Genomic DNA, 16344 nt, shown 5'->3' with positions numbered 1-16344 from the left:
CAAACAAAGCCAACCTTCTGGGAAACCATTCTCCCACCTCTGGGGACAGCAGGGCCTGCAATGTGTCTCTTGTAAGACTGCTGGACCTGTCTGCTTCTGTCATTATCTCTCTCTCTCTGTGTGTGTGTGTGTGTGTGTGTGTGTGTGTGTGTGTGTGTGTGTGTGTGTGTGTGTGTGTGTGTCAATTTCACTGTCTCTTTCTGTCCATTAATCTCTCCCTTCAGTAATTTCCATTACTCAATTTATCAAGCTTCACTATTTGCCTGTCTTGCTGATTGATCCCTGTGTTTCTGCTGTTTGAGCAAAAAAGCTTATAATTTCCACTAAACGTCACAGCAGATAATGTGTACCCCCAATTAATATATTAGTATGCCAGCAAACAAGCAATGTAATTCCACCTTTGATGAGCGCGAACTGGGATTAAATTAACATTATGGAGGTGAATATTTTGTTTAGTTCTTTAAACAAACATTAGCTCACTTCCGGTTAGGAGCATTACAAGCTCAGCTCAGCCTCCCTGTGAATTAACACTGACAAAAAAAGTATTTCTACAGCTGTGATGTGTCGCACTAATCCATCATGACCCCTGCCCTCTCCACTCACCAAAACACAGAAGGAATGGAAAGAAGGGGAGTTTAAGAGACGGAGAAGAGACATTGAATGGAGAGAGGGAGAAAGAGAAATACAAAGAGAGAGAAATAGAGACAGCTGCACTCAGGGTCAATTCCACAGTAACAGACAAATATTTTTACTTTAAAATGTATTTCAAACAAAAACCAATGATTGACCACTTTTAACAATTTCCACTGAACATTTTACAAAAACACATTTACTTGAATTGTCAGAGGAAATTGCTAAGTAGTCCCTGTGCATGGAGTTGTATCATTTGTTTGCAATAATTGGTTTTTGTTTGACATGCATTTTAAAGTGAAAAATCACTCTGTTAGCGTGGAATTGCTTTAAGGCAACCCGTCAAATACTCTGAGGGCTTGAACTGAATATATCACTGAGTTATGAGCTAAAAAGCTGTCACAAAGCATTTGGTTAACCCTTGCTCAGTGTAGGTGCACAAGAAGCCTTCAAGCCCACACTTCCAATCGTAATAAGTAGACATCACAATTGTAATACAATATTTGGGGATATGTTGGTAACTTACATGTAAGTCTGAAAAGATCATGATGTTTGATAACAGCATACATACACTACACTGTGTCTAGGTTGACATATTGGTAAATACCACTGTTTCTCTTCATTTTACCTGACACAAAACAACACTGGCAGTTTATTGGGTCAACTCTAGAGCGTGTGTATTTCTACAATTCTGCTGGATATTAATGAACTCAGGAAGCCAATAAAATGTACTTACAGTCCATGTGGTGTAATGTTCAGGCACCTAGGTGGAAACAAAGGTAAAAACCAACCCCTCAGCTTTTATGTTATGTAAATAAAGGTGATGGTGACATTGTATATATTTAAATGTCTCATTCAGTCTTGGATATGAAACTGTTCTGTATCAATGCCCACTGGGCCCAGACGTCAATTCAACATCTACTTCAGTTGGTTCAACGTAATTTCATTGAAACAACATGGAAGCCACTTTGATTCAACCAGTGTGTGCCCAGAGGGTAGTCTTCTCAAGGTCAGATACTTCCTTCTTTTCCACATTAAGATGCACATTTCCTTGGTCCACCTTCAATAAATAATACATAGACCCTTTGACGCCCTTGGGCGGCTGCTCTGTTTATCATTAACTAAGACATTGTGAAACCTTTAAGGCTAGTTAACCAGAAATGTATTAACTATGCAGTCCCAGTCTCAGTTTCTCCTCAGTTAGTAATGCTCTCTCCCTCTAGTAAGGTAGTGCAGAGCAACTTGCTTTTCTTGGTAGAGACAAAGACAGATTTGATGCGGGAATCACAGGGAATACAGAAAAGAAACCATGACCATTCCTTAAAATCAACTGTAGGCTAAGTAAAAGACCCATGTCATAGGGCTTTTGGTTTAGTTGTTATTTTGTGTTTGATCACAACAGCTGTTACCTTTCGGCGGTTCCCGACCAAGATTCAGAACATTTTATTTTGTTAAAAATATAGTCTACAAATAATTTAACATTGCACATTTTCCCCATGTTGATAAATTGATTGAGCTACAATATCGCAATTTAGGAAACTTTGGAAGGAAAGTAAATAAGACTTAATTATTACAGTAAAGTGTTACTGAACTGACAAATTCTGGGGTGAATTCTGGGTAATTCTGAATTCCCTGTAAGATGAATTTGAAAGGTTTTCCTGCATCACTTTGTAAATGACATGTAATGCATATGTAAAGGATATGCAATGCAAATATCAGAAAACCAACCACAACAACTGTCTCTGAGATGGGTAAGTGTGTCCAAAGTGTTGTCTTTTAGGGGTAGGCATACACTTTCTCTGCTATGATGTGACTTGGTGAGTGGAGTCGTGGGTAAGTGTGTCCAAAGTGTTGTCTTTTAGGGGTAGGCATACACTTTCTCTGCCATGATGTGACTTGGTGAGTGGAGTCGTGGGTAAGTGTGTCCAAAGTGTTGTCTTTTAGGGGTAGGCATACACTTTCTCTGCCATGATGTGACTTGGTGAGTGGAGTCGTGGGTAAGTGTGTCCAAAGTGTTGTCTTTTAGGGGTAGGCATACACTTTCTCTGCCATGATGTGACTTGGTGAGTGGAGTCGTGGGTAAGTGTGTCCAAAGTGTTGTCTTTTAGGGGTAGGCATACACTTTCTCTGCCATGATGTGACTTGGTGAGTGGAGTCGTGGGTAAGTGTGTCCAAAGTGTTGTCTTTTAGGGGTAGGCATACACTTTCTCTGCCATGATGTGACTTGGTGAGTGGAGTCGTGGGTAAGTGTGTCCAAAGTGTTGTCTTTTAGGGGTAGGCATACACTTTCTCTGCCATGATGTGACTTGGTGAGTGGAGTCGTGGGTAAGTGTGTCCAAAGTGTTGTCTTTTAGGGGTAGGCATACACTTTCTCTGCCATGATGTGACTTGGTGAGTGGAGTCGTGGGTAAGTGTGTCCAAAGTGTTGTCTTTTAGGGGTAGGCATACACTTTCTCTGCCATGATGTGACTTGGTGAGTGGAGTCGTGGGTAAGTGTGTCCAAAGTGTTGTCTTTTAGGGGTAGGCATACACTTTCTCTGCCATGATGTGACTTGGTGAGTGGAGTCGTGGGTAAGTGTGTCCAAAGTGTTGTCTTTTAGGGGTAGGCATACACTTTCTCTGCCATGATGTGACTTGGTGAGTGGAGTCGTGGGTAAGTGTGTCCAAAGTGTTGTCTTTTAGGGGTAGGCATACACTTTCTCTGCCATGATGTGACTTGGTGAGTGGAGTCGTGGGTAAGTGTGTCCAAAGTGTTGTCTTTTAGGGGTAGGCATACACTTTCTCTGCCATGACGTGACTTGGTGAGTGGAGTCGTGGGTAAGTGTGTCCAAAGTGTTGTCTTTTAGGGGTAGGCATACACTTTCTCTGCCATGATGTGACTTGGTGAGTGGAGTCGTGGGTAAGTGTGTCCAAAGTGTTGTCTTTTAGGGGTAGGCATACACTTTCTCTGCCATGATGTGACTTGGTGAGTGGAGTCGTGGGTAAGTGTGTCCAAAGTGTTGTCTTTTAGGGGTAGGCATACACTTTCTCTGCCATGATGTGACTTGGTGAGTGGAGTCGTGGGTAAGTGTGTCCAAAGTGTTGTCTTTTAGGGGTAGGCATACACTTTCTCTGCCATGATGTGACTTGGTGAGTGGAGTCGTGGGTAAGTGTGTCCAAAGTGTTGTCTTTTAGGGGTAGGCATACACTTTCTCTGCCATGATGTGACTTGGTGAGTGGAGTCGTGGGTAAGTGTGTCCAAAGTGTTGTCTTTTAGGGGTAGGCATACACTTTCTCTGCCATGATGTGACTTGGTGAGTGGAGTCGCATTCAGGATAAACAGTCTCAGGCTGGTATTTCTGGGATCTGTTAATGTCTGACCTCCAATTTTATAAAGGCCAAATTAAAAGGATTACATCAAAGCATCATGAGGTTCCCTCTGTCAATGCCTGTGCTGGATCAAACCTCCGCCTTCTCACAGCAGTAGTCACAAAATGTCTTCATAGTTCTATTCCTTTACATCTCAACAAGGAGTCAGTCCAGACTACAGAGCCAAGACAGGCCGAAGAATCAGCCAATTAAGACCTTCTTGCTTTACATGGATGATGGGCTACTATTCCACTGAATATAAGTGTAAAAGATCATGGCTGTAGTCTAAGAAAGTGAAAGTCCAGGTCCCAGGCCAAGGACTATGCTATAGCTTGTATGCTTTTCAGTAGAGTAAAATACTAGGGTATAAGAGGGGTCATATCAAGGAAAGGTCAGCAAGTGAATGAGTTTGGACCAGCATGAACCATTTGGCAACCATTGCCTAGCCAATGCTGTATATACTGTACCAACCTTTAATTTTAAGGCCTACTTTTCCTCTGGCTGTTCATCATTCTTTGTGTTTGCTCTCTCATACCAAGCACAATAATGTGTTTGTTATCAGTTGAATAACTGATCCACAGCCCAAAGTTGTAAAAACGCACTCGATTATTTTGCTTAATTGACAGCCATTGTGCAAAAGTTTGCTCCAGTACTGACGTGGAGAGGTGCCCCTCTCGAGTAAGTAGTGGCCGACCTTACCGTTACAAACACGTCCTAACTAGGGAGATATATTGATTAAAGGTTTAATCGTGTTTTATTACACAGTTTCAATATGTGTTGATACTTACAGATAATAGGTGAAGGCGCTTAGACCAGTTGGGACAGTGGTCAGTCCTTTCCCAGAACAATCGGCGCCTCCGTCCTCGTCGCAGCTGCATGAGGACGAACAAATAGCCGGAGTGGATTGTCCTTGACCAGCCGCACCATCCCGTAGTGAAAACAACCGCAAAAATATCCAGATGACAAACACGCGCATGTTTTTCTTCTGTTCAGACTAAGCAAAAATGGCTTTACGTTTCTCTTATAAGGACATGTAGGCTACTTTTCGTGTGACTGCTCGGTTGTGATGGCTTGTCCAAGAAGCTTGAATACGTATTATTATTGATAGGTAGTCGACCACTTCAAGGATATAACATGTTAAATCATCAGTCCCACCAAACATATATCCTTAACTACCACTGTCAAGTCTGGGGCATTTTCTTTACTCAAACAATGCGGTTTACCTTGCACTAAGTGTCCTCATATTCATCCCGTGTGGAGTGTTGGTCCTATAAAAATAAGTATCACCCGTCCACACAGACAACAAAATCGACACCTTTTGCTTTTTTCCGTTTTCGTTGTCCCATTAAATCAGCAAACCAGACGGATCCGTGCGTGGACAAAATAAGAAGCCTCAATACAAGTCTCCAACCGAAATGGGAAACACTTGGTGCGTTATTTTTGCTATTGTTTCCCTCCTGATTTGTTTCCTGTAGAAAAACACAGTCAGCTTTCAGCCATTTCTCACGTTTCCTTCCTTTGCTCCCTGCCACCAGCAGCCCGCTTTTTCTTGCTCACTCGGTAAGCACCCTGCCGGACAACCTGCCACACGATCTGCTGAATACAGTATGTTAATATTGACCTACATATTAATGATTTCACAACGTCACACTTTTGCTTTAGTAAGCAACATACTGCAATTAATACGTTTGTAATTGTGTAACAATTAATTTAAATGATCAATTAATTTCCACCTCGGTCATTTCTTTGAGTGTGGTACCATCTCAGGTTAGTCCTTTGGTAGTAATTGGTCAATATCTGATATAATGGTAGGCTTACCATTATTATTTTAATGAATTCCAACTGACTGAAATGAGGTTGTTATTATTAGATAGGCATAATTTCAGGTTATTTACATTTTACCATATGATTTCTACAAATAATACTGTAGGCCTAAAATAAAGTGTAACAAACAGTTTCTAAGAGCACATTCTTATTTACAATGACGGCCTACCCTGGCCAAACCCTCCTCTAACCCGGACGACGCTGGGCCAATTGTGTGCTGCCCTGTGGGACTCCCGATCACGTCTGGTTGTGATACTGCCCGGGATCAAACCCGGGTCTGTAGTGACGCCTCTAGCACTGCGATGCCATACCTTAGACTGCTGTGCCACTCAGGATTTCTGCTTGACTCCTGCCTCCAACAAGGAGGAATGTGAAAGTGTGTGAACAATCCAGCCAGTAGAGTAGACACTTCTCTCTCAATGGTTTAAGAGTCGCTGTGCTAAAAGGGTGGCGGGCAAGGTACTTTGTTACTTGTCCACTGCTCCCTCCTCCAAGTGTTGCTCTTCTTTGTGGTTGGGCAGGCAATCCTCTGTAACTTCTGGCAGAGCCTCTGCCACAGAGGTGACCAGTGCAAGCTCCCCAAAGGCATGCAGACCTACAGAAGGTGCTGTCCAAAGTGCCATTCAGCCTGTTCAATATACAAATATATGGATAGATTATGATATTGATGTGGATAGTGTATGATATCATTGATAAACGTTGTAGAACCAGCCATGTCTCCGAACTAAGCAGCCAGCGAAGAAGGAAACTTCTTAAGGATGCCACCATCGGTGTCACACCCTGACCTTAAAGAGCCTTTTATTCTCTAATTTGGTTAGGTCGGGGTGTGACTAGGGTGGGTACTCTAGTTTTTGTATTTCTATGTTGGCCTGGTATGGTTCCCAATCAGAGGTAGCTGTCTATCGCTGTCTCTGATTGGGGACCATATTTAGGCAGCTGTTTCCCACAGGGTTTTTGTGGGATCTTGTTGTTTGTGTGTAGTTGCCTGTGAGCACTGCATTTGACTTCACGTTTCATTTGTTCGGCATTGTTTTGGTGAGTTTCATTAATTAAACATGGAACTCTACGCACGCTGCGCCTTGGTCCGTTAATTCTACAAACGACTGTGACAATCGGCAATACCAGCTTTGAAAGAGACACAGGGGTACACATCATGCTCTGAGCATCATGGGAATCAGGGCAGTGTTCTGTTTCATACCTGAGAGAAATACTGATTCCACTCATGACGCTTGTTGTTTGGGTCCACAGTGACATCAGCATGAATAACATCACAGAGCTAAGAGCATTCATTGTCAAGAACTTTGAACAGAGTATTCACCTTTTCTTGTACATTACTCATAACACAGTTTCTGTCATACCCATATGATAATCCGTGCTTTTTAAATACAATAGAGACATTTTTAGAATACGTGTTTGATCAATATGTTGCTCAACAAAATATTAAGAACTCTGTCTTTTCAATTGAAGTTTCTCTTACGTCAAAGAGTCATGGTATTGTGGTGTCGGTTATTCATGTGGTGTTTTCAAAAAGCCATACATTTCTCAAGCACCAAAATGACAGTCACAACAATGTCATCCAATAAGTTCTAACTGTTAGTAGTGCACATGATGGTGACATACTTATAACATGCAACATACATTCCGCCACTGTGTGTGAACGCAACAGCAGCCAAGTTTGTTCGGATGGAGAGGAAGACCCTGCAAGGTTGTCAGTTTTCATGTAAATACATTTGCATAATTTTGCAAGTGAAAGGTGCAAAGGCACATGTTATGATAGATTGTTTGAGAAGGAAATTGACCAAGCAGAAGCACATTGACAAAGCAAATATCTATGTAACATAGCAGGTTTATCAAAGCATTGGTTTTAAGTGACACATTTGACAAGTTTTGGATCCCTTGATGTTAAACGGAGTATGAAATACAATATTAGATTGTCACATTTACCAATGCACGCTATGCACATTATGTCACCTTTTATACAACCTTTATAGAGTTTGACATAAGTTTGAAGATAAGGGGGGTCAGCTTTAATATTCCAGATAGATTTAGGGTCTTATCAAGTGAATTGTTTGCATCATTTGTAATAGCCCTTATTTGTTTATTCCCCACAGATGGACAGTACCAGAAAATATATTCTATTGATTCTGTTTGCTTGTGGCAGTCTGCACAGGGCTGACTGTTCAATGCCCTATATATTAAACATTCTTTTTGTAGCAAGTGTTTTATATAATAACTTAAATTGAAATGAACAGATTGATGTGTTAATTGTTGTTTTATATGTTAGTTCATAGACCCAATGCCAAGGTATTAGGACATCAAAGACCTGTTCCCAACTGACTGGATTTCTATGCGGCATAGCTGTCAAATCTTTTGACTTGAAGTCAAACAGAATTTTTATTTATACTAATCATTTTAAGCCATTTATGGTTTTTAATGAGTGGCAGACACTAATTATTACATTTCTTCCTTAAGTAATTGCCTCTTCCAATTTTGTGGCAGAGCCGCAGTTGGTTATCATTTTGTATTGAGCATACACCTCCATACTCTGTTGTTAGTTGCTTGTGTGACAATTTTACCAATTTTTTCAAAATTACAAATCAAATCAAATTATATTGGTCACATACACATGGTTAGCAGATGTTAATGCGAGTGTAGCAAAATGCTTGTGCTTCTAGTTCTGACCATGCAGTAATATCTAACAAGTAATCTTAACAATTTCACAACAACTACCTTATACACACAAGTGTAAAGGAATGAATAAGAATATGTACATATAAATATATGGATGAGTGATGGCCGAACAGCATAGATGCAGTAGATGGTATAGAGTACAGTATATATATATATGAGATGAGTAATGTAGGTTATGTAAACATTATATAAAGTGGCATTGTTTAAAGTGACTAGTGATACATTTATTACATCCCATTTTTAATTATTAAAGTGGCTAGAGATTTGAGCCAGTATGTTGGTAGCAGCCACTCAATGTTACTGATGGCTGTTTAACAGTCTGAAGGTCTTGAGATTGAAGCTGTTTTTCAGTCTCTCGGTCCCAGCTTTGATGCACCTGTACTGACCTCGCCTTCTGGATGATAGCGGGGTGAACAGGCAGTGGCTCGGGTGGGTGTTGTCCTTGATGATCTTTTTGGCCTTGCTGTTACATCGGAGAGCAGGTAGTTTGTACCCAGTGATGCGTTGTGCAGACCTCACTACCCTCTGGGTGTCACGACTTCAGCCGAAGTCGGTCCCTCTCCTTGTTCGGGCGGTGTTCGGCAGTCGACGTCACCGGCCTTCTAGCCATCAATGATCCATTTTTCATTTTCCATTGGTTTTGTCTTGTCTTCCTTCACACCTAGTTCCAATCCCATCAATTACATGTTGTGTATTTAACCCTCTGTTTCCCCTCATGTCCTTGTCGGAGATTGTTTGATTGTATGTGATGTGCATGTATTATGTTGGTGTGCGACAAGTTTTGTATCCACTTTTGTTATTTTGTACATTTTGGTTTTTGGAGTTTTATCAGCATTTATTAAACAACTTCGTTTTTACTAAGTTTGTTCTCCTGCGCCTTACTTCCCTGCCACCAACACGCACCCTTTACACTTGGGATCCTTGCGGTTGCGGGTGGAGCAGATGCCGTACTAGGCGGTGATACAGCCCGACAGGATGCTCTGGATTGTGCATCTCTAAAAGTTTGTGTTTTTGGTGACAAGCCAAATTTCTTCTGCCTCCTGAGGATGAAGAGCGCTGTTGCGCCTTCTTCTTCTTCAGTTTGTCCGTGATGTGTACGCCGAGGAACTTAACTTTCCATCTTCGCCACTACTGTCCCGTCAATGTTGATAGGGGGGTGCTCCCTCTGCTGTTTCCTGATGTCCACGATCATCTCCTTTGTTTGTTGACATTGATTATGAGGTTATTTTCCTGACACCACACTCCGAGGGCCCTCACCTCCTCCCTGTAGGCCTTCTCGTCATTGTTGGTAATCAAGCCTACCACTGTAGTGTTGTCTGCAAACTTGATGATTGAGTTGGAGGCGTGCATGGCCACACAGTGGGTGAATAGGGAGTACAGGAGAGGGCTGAGAACGCACCGTTGTGGGGCCCCAGTGTTGAGGATCAGCGGGGTGGAGATGTTGTTTCCTACCCTCACCATCTGGTGGTGGCTCGTCAGAAAGTCCAGGACCCAATTGCACAGAGCGGGGTCTAATGACGAGTTTGGAGGGTACTATGGTGTTAAATGCTGAGCTGTAGTCAATGAACAGCATTCTTACATAGGTATTCCTCTTGTCCAGATGGGTTAGGGCAGTGTGCAGTGGGATTGCGATTGCGTCGTCTGTGGACGTATTGGGGTGGTAAGCAAATTGGAGTGGGTCTAGTGTGTCAGGTAGGGTGGAGGTGATATGATCCTTGACTAGTCTCTCAAAGCACTTCATGATGACGGAAGTGAGTGCTACAGGGTGATAGTCATTTAGCTCAGTTACCGTAGCTTTCTTGGGAACAGGAACAATGGTGGCCCTCTTGAAGAATGTGGGAACAGCATACTAGGATAGGGATTGATTGAATATGTCCCGCAAACACACCAGCCAGCTGGTCTGCGCATGCTCTGAGGACACGGCTAGGGGTGCTGTCTGGGCAAGTAGCCTTGCACGTTGAAATATTTTACTCACATTGGCTGCGGTGAAGGAGAGTCCGCAGGTTTTGGTAGCGGGCCGTGTCGGTGGTACTGTATTGTCCTCAAAGTGAGCAAAGAAGTTGTTTAGTTTGTCTGGGAGCAAGACATCGGGTCCGCGACGGGGCTGGTTTTCTTTTTGTAGTCCGTGATTGACTGTAGACCCTGCCACATCTGTCGTGTCTGAGTTGTTGAATTGCGACTCTACTTTGTCTCTATACTGATGCTTAGATTGTTTGATTGCCTTGTGGAGGGAATAGGTACACTGTTTGTATTCGGTCATGTTTCCGGTTGCCTTACCCTGATTACAGTTCTGCGTGAATGCTGCCATCAATCCACAGTTTCTGGTTAGGGGAAGATTTTAATTGTCGCCGTGGGTACAACATCACCGATACACTTGCTAATAAACTCGCTCACCGACTCAGCGTATACGTCAATGTTGTTTGACGCTATCCGGAACATATCCCAATCCACGTGATCGAAGCAATCTTGAAGTTTTGCTGTAATATTTGATCTACCTTTTCTGGAGGATGACATTTTAATTGCAGCCTACTCTGTATGCCTTTTATTTAAAAAAGAAGACACGTTAAATAGGATTACACTGTCGATCCACCAGAAATGTGCAGTTTTAATCTGCAGAAGGGCAAAGAGCCCCATCTTAAACATATGATGTACCTCTCTTAGTAGCCTTCTGGAAAACCAGTTTGGATTTAGAGTTTCTGTATGTGCCTTAATATTCAAAACATTTAGTCCTCCACACTTATGCTCTTATATATAGATACAGTGCCTTCAGAAAGAATTCACATTCCCCTTAACGTTTTCCACATTTCGTTGTGTTACAGCCTGCATTTAAAATGGATTCAATTTAGTTTTTATGTCACTGGCCTATAAACAATACCCCATAATGTCAAAGTGGAATTATGTTTGTTTTTTATGAAAATCTGAAATGTCTTAAGTCAATAAGTATTCAACCCCTTTGTTATTGTAAGCCTAAATAAGTTCAGGAATAAAACATTTTAACAACAAGTCACATAATAAGTTGCATTGACTCACTGTGTGCAATAGTGTTTATCATGATTTAAATAACTATCTAATCTCTGTACCCAACCAAACATACAATTGTAAGGTTGTAAGGTTCTTCAGTCGAGCAATTGTAAGGTTCTTCAGTTGAGCAGTGCATTTCAAACACAGATTCATCCACAAAGACCAGGGAGGTTTTCCAATGACTTACAAAGAAGGGTACTTATTGGTAGAGGGTAAAAAAAGCAGAAATGGAATATCCCTTTGATCATGGTGAAGTTATTCATTAAACTTGGTGTATCAATACACCCAAAGATACAGGTGTCCTTCCTAACTCAGTTGCTGGAGAGGAAGGAAACCCCTCAGGGATTTCACCATGAGGCCAATGGTGACTTTAAACCAATTTACAGAGTTTATTGGCTGTAATAGGAGAAAACAGAATGAATCAACACTAGTTACTCCACAATACTAACCTAATTGACAGAGTGAAAAGGCCTGTGCAGAATAAATAGAGGCCTGTGCAGAATAAATATATTCCAAAACATGCATCCTGTTTGCAACAAAGCAGTATAGTAATACTGCAAAAAATTGTCAAAGGCAATTAACTTTTTGTCCTAAATACAAAGTGTTATGTTTGGGGTAAATCCAATACAACACATTACTTAGTACCACCATCCATATTTTCAAGGTAGTGGTGGCTGTATCATGCCATGGCTTGTAATCGTTAAGGACTGTAGAGTTTCAGAATAAAAAATAAACAAAATGAAGCTAAGCACAGGCAAAATCCTAGAAGAAATCCTGGTTCAGTCTGCCTTCCAACAGACACTGAGACACTCCCGAGTGGCACAGCAGTCTAAGGCACTGAATCTCAGTGCTAGAGGCATCCCTACAGCCCCTGGTTTGATTCCAGGCTGTATCACAACCGGCCGTGATTGTGAGTCCCATAGGGCGGCACACAATTGGCTCAGCGTCATCTGTGTTAGAGTTTGGCCGTCAATAAGAATGTGTTCTTAATTGACTTGCCTAGTTAAATAAATATCAGAGTCGTGTGTATAGGTGGCAGGGAAGTCAGGTGCAGGAGAGTCAAACGGAGTGTAAAGTGGAGTCTTTTAATGAATGTCCACGTAACATGCTCCATAACACTAATAAGAATAGAATCAAACATTGGTACGAGGACCCATCGCGCACCTATACAAAATAAACACAACACTGACAATAAACAATCTCTGACAAAGACATGAGGGGAAACAGAGGGTTAAATACACAACAGGTAATGAATGGGATTGAAAACAGGTGTGTGGGAAGACAAGACAAAACCAATGGAAAATGAAAAATGGATCAATGATGGCTAGAAGACCGGTGACGTCGACTGCCGAGCACCGCCCGAACAAGGAGAGGCAACAACTTCGGTAGAAGTCGTGACAATAAAGGTTAAATAAATAAAAAAATTACAAATGCATCTTTCAACAGGACAATAACCTAAAATACAAGGCCAAATATACACTGGGGTAGCTTACCAAGACAACATTGAATGTGGCCGAGTTACAGTTTTGAAAATCTATGGCAAGACTTGAAAGACTTGAAAATGGTTGTCTAGCAATGATCAACAACCAATTTGACAGAGCTTGAAGAATTTTGAAAAGAATAATGGGAAAATATTGTACAATCCAGGTGTGCAAAGCTCTTCGAGACTTTCCCAGAAAGACTCACAGCTGTAATCGCTGCCAATGGTTTCTAACATGTATTGACTCAGGGGTGTGAATACTTATGTAAATTAGATCTTGTATTTCATTTTCAATAAATGTGCAAACATTTCTAAAAATATGTTTTCACTTTGTCTTATGGTGTATTGTGTGTAGATGGGTGAGAAATAAATACATTTCATCCACTTTGAAATCAGACTGAAACACAACAATATATGAAATAAGTCAAGGGGTATTAATTATTTCTGAAGGCACTGTACCTACTGCCAGTGCAGTATGGGTTGTTTCCTGATTGGTTCTAGAGACAAAGAAAAAGGAGCTAAAACACGAGTTAATCATCCGAAATACGCTTGAGTTAATCTGCCAAAATGAAGAAAAAATGTTATGAAGACATATAATTTTATGATGTAGAAGAACAACTTACATGCAGTTGATGTCAGCAGCAACCAAAAGAGATCCTCTGCCTCTGATAGTTCTGGGTTACTGTTGCTAAGAGTGCATTATTTGTTTAAACACATTTCCTCTTGCTTCTAGCTAGCATTTAGTTTGCAAAAACAGAGGTTTGTTGCAAAATATGAATTAGATCTTCCTCATGCCATAGAGAGCTAATGTGTTGAACATCAGCTAGCCATTTTTCTGACCAAGTGAAATCATGCAGCAGCATTGTTAATGTGGATATAAATATCAATGCAAAACAGCCTAAACAAATTAAAAGGGAACAATAACTGTCATTTCAGAGTTTGATGTGACTGGGTTAGCTTTCGTTAGCTGTTTTTTTTCTAAAATCCCCATTACCATCTGAGGTAGGGATAGAACCCTCAAGGCTCATTGCCTTCATTGGTAATATACAGTCGTGGCCAAAAGATTTGAGAATGACACAAATATTAATTTTTACAAAGTTTGCTGCTTCAGTGTCTTTAGATATTTTTGTCAGATGTTACTATGGAATACTGAAGTATGATTACAAGCATTTCATAAATGTCATAGACTTTTATTGACAATTACATGAAGTTGATGCAAAGAGTCAATATTTGCAGTGTTGACCCTTCTTTTTCAAGACCTCTGCAATCCGCCCTGGCATGTTGTCAATTAACTTCTGGGCCACATCTTGACTGATGGCAGCCCATTCTTGTATAATCAATGCTTGGAATTTGTCAGAATTTGTGGGGTTTTGTTTGTCCACCCGCCTCTTGAGGATTGACCACAAGTTCTCAATGGTATTAAGGTCTGGCGAGTTTCCTGGCCATGGACCCAAAATATCTATGTTTTGTTACCCGAGCCACTTAGTTAACACTTTTGCCTTATGGCAAGGTGCTCCATCATGCTGGAAAAGGCATTGTTCGTCACCAAACTGTTCCTGGATGGTTGGGAGAAGTTGCTCTCGGAGGATGTGTTGGTACCATTCTTTATTCATGGCTGTGTTCTTAGGCAAAATTGTGAGTGAGCCCACTCCCTTGGCTGAGAAGCAACCCCACGCATGAATGGTCTCAGGATTCTTTACTGTTGGCATGACACAGGACTGATGGTAGCGTTCACCTTGTCTTCTCCAGACAAGCTTTTTTCCAGATGCCCCAAACAATTGGAAAGGGGATTCGTCAGAGAAAATGACTTTACCCCAGTCCTCAGCAGTCCAATCCCTGTACCTTTTGCAGAATATCAGTCTGTCCCTGATGTTTTTCCTGGAGAGAAGTGGCTTCTTTGCTGCCCTTCTTGACACCAGGCTATGCTCCAAAAGTCTTCGCCTCACTGTGCGAGCAGATGCACTCACACCTGCCTGCTGCAAATTCCTGAGCAAGCTGTGTACTGGTGGTGCCCCGATCCCGCAGCTGAATCAACTTTAGGAGACGGTCCTGGCGCTTGCCGGACTTTCTTGGGTGCCCTGAAGCCTTCTTCACAACAATTGAACCTCTCTCCTTGAAGTTCTTGATGATCCGGTACATTTTTGATTTAGGTGCAATCTTACTGGCAGCAATATCCTTGCCTGTGAAGCCCTTTTTGTGCAAAGCAATGATGACGGCACGTGTTTCCTTGCAGGTAACCATGGCTGACATAGGAAGAACAATGGTTCCAAGCACCACCCTCCTTTTCAAGCTTCCAGTCTGCTATTCGAACTCAATCAGCATGACAGAGTGATCTCCAGCCTTGTCCGCGTCAACACTCACACCTGTGTTAACGAGAGAATCACTGACATGATATCAGCTGGTCCTGTTGTGGCAGGGCTGAAATGCAGTGGAAATGTTTTTGGGGGATTCAGTTCATTTGCATGGCAAAGAGGGATCACACTTCATAACATTCTGGAGTATATGCAAAGTTGGTTCCATGTTTCATGAGCTAAAATAAAAGATCCCAGAAATGTTCCATACACACAAAAGCTTATTTCTCTCCAATTGTGTGCACAAACTTGTTTACATCCCTGTTAGTGAGCATTTCTCCAAGATAATTCATCCACCTGACAGGTGTGGCATATAAAGAAGGTGCACAATGTGCTGGGGACAATAAAAGACCACTCTAAAATGTGAAGTTTTGTCACACAACACAATGCCACAGATGTCTCATGTTTTGAGGGAGCGTGCAATTGACATGCTGACCACAGGAATGTCCAACAAAGCTGTTGCCAGAGAATTGAATGTTAATTTCTCTACCATAAGCCACCTCCAACGTTGTTTTAGAGTATTTAGCAGTACGTCCAACCAGCCTCACAAGTGCCCAGTGGTGGCAGTGGGATTTTGGGATGGGCAGGCATAAGCTACGGACAACAATCACAATTACATTTTATTGATAGCAATTTGAACGCACAGCAATACCGTGATGAGATCCTGAGGCCCATTGTCATGCCATTAATTGGCTGCCATCATCCCATGTTTCAGCATGATAATGCACAGCCCCATGTCGCAAGGATCTGTACACAATTCTTGGAAGTTGAAATGTCCCAGTTCTTCCATGTCCTACATACTTACAAGACCTGGCACCCATTGAGCATGTTTTGGATGCTCTGGATCAATGTGTACGACAGCGTGATCCAGTTCCCGACAATATCCAGCAACTTCGCACAGCCATTGAAGAGGAGTGGAACAACATTCCACAGGCCACACTCAACAGCTTGATCAACTCTATGCGAAGGAAATGTATCACGCTGCATGTGGCAAATGGT

At 41.8% G+C, this 16344-nt stretch overlaps 1 protein-coding gene across 2 annotated transcripts in view; it reads right to left on the bottom strand.

Moving 5' to 3' along the window:
- Positions 1-5550, bottom strand: part of LOC135558109 (leucine-rich repeat-containing G-protein coupled receptor 4-like) — a 30220-nt gene extending 24670 nt beyond the window's left edge. The window contains exons 1-2 of one of the 2 annotated variants that reach the window (XM_064991857.1): positions 4767-5550; positions 1367-1393 (exon numbers count right to left, since the gene is read on the bottom strand). In XM_064991857.1, the coding sequence (XP_064847929.1) occupies positions 1367-1393; positions 4767-4954 (215 nt within the window). In that variant the 5' untranslated portion in view covers positions 4955-5550. The remainder of the gene's footprint in view (positions 1-1366; positions 1394-4766) is intronic. The other variant, XM_064991862.1, reaches the window with a different exon arrangement.
- Between the last annotated feature and the right edge of the window lie 10794 nt (positions 5551-16344).

The sequence above is a fragment of the Oncorhynchus masou genome, chromosome 2, assembly GCF_036934945.1.
Source record: "Oncorhynchus masou masou isolate Uvic2021 chromosome 2, UVic_Omas_1.1, whole genome shotgun sequence".
NCBI classification, from domain to species: domain Eukaryota; kingdom Metazoa; phylum Chordata; class Actinopteri; order Salmoniformes; family Salmonidae; genus Oncorhynchus; species Oncorhynchus masou.
Note: the sequence above shows the minus strand (reverse complement) of the source record. Positions and strands in the feature narration are given on the sequence as shown.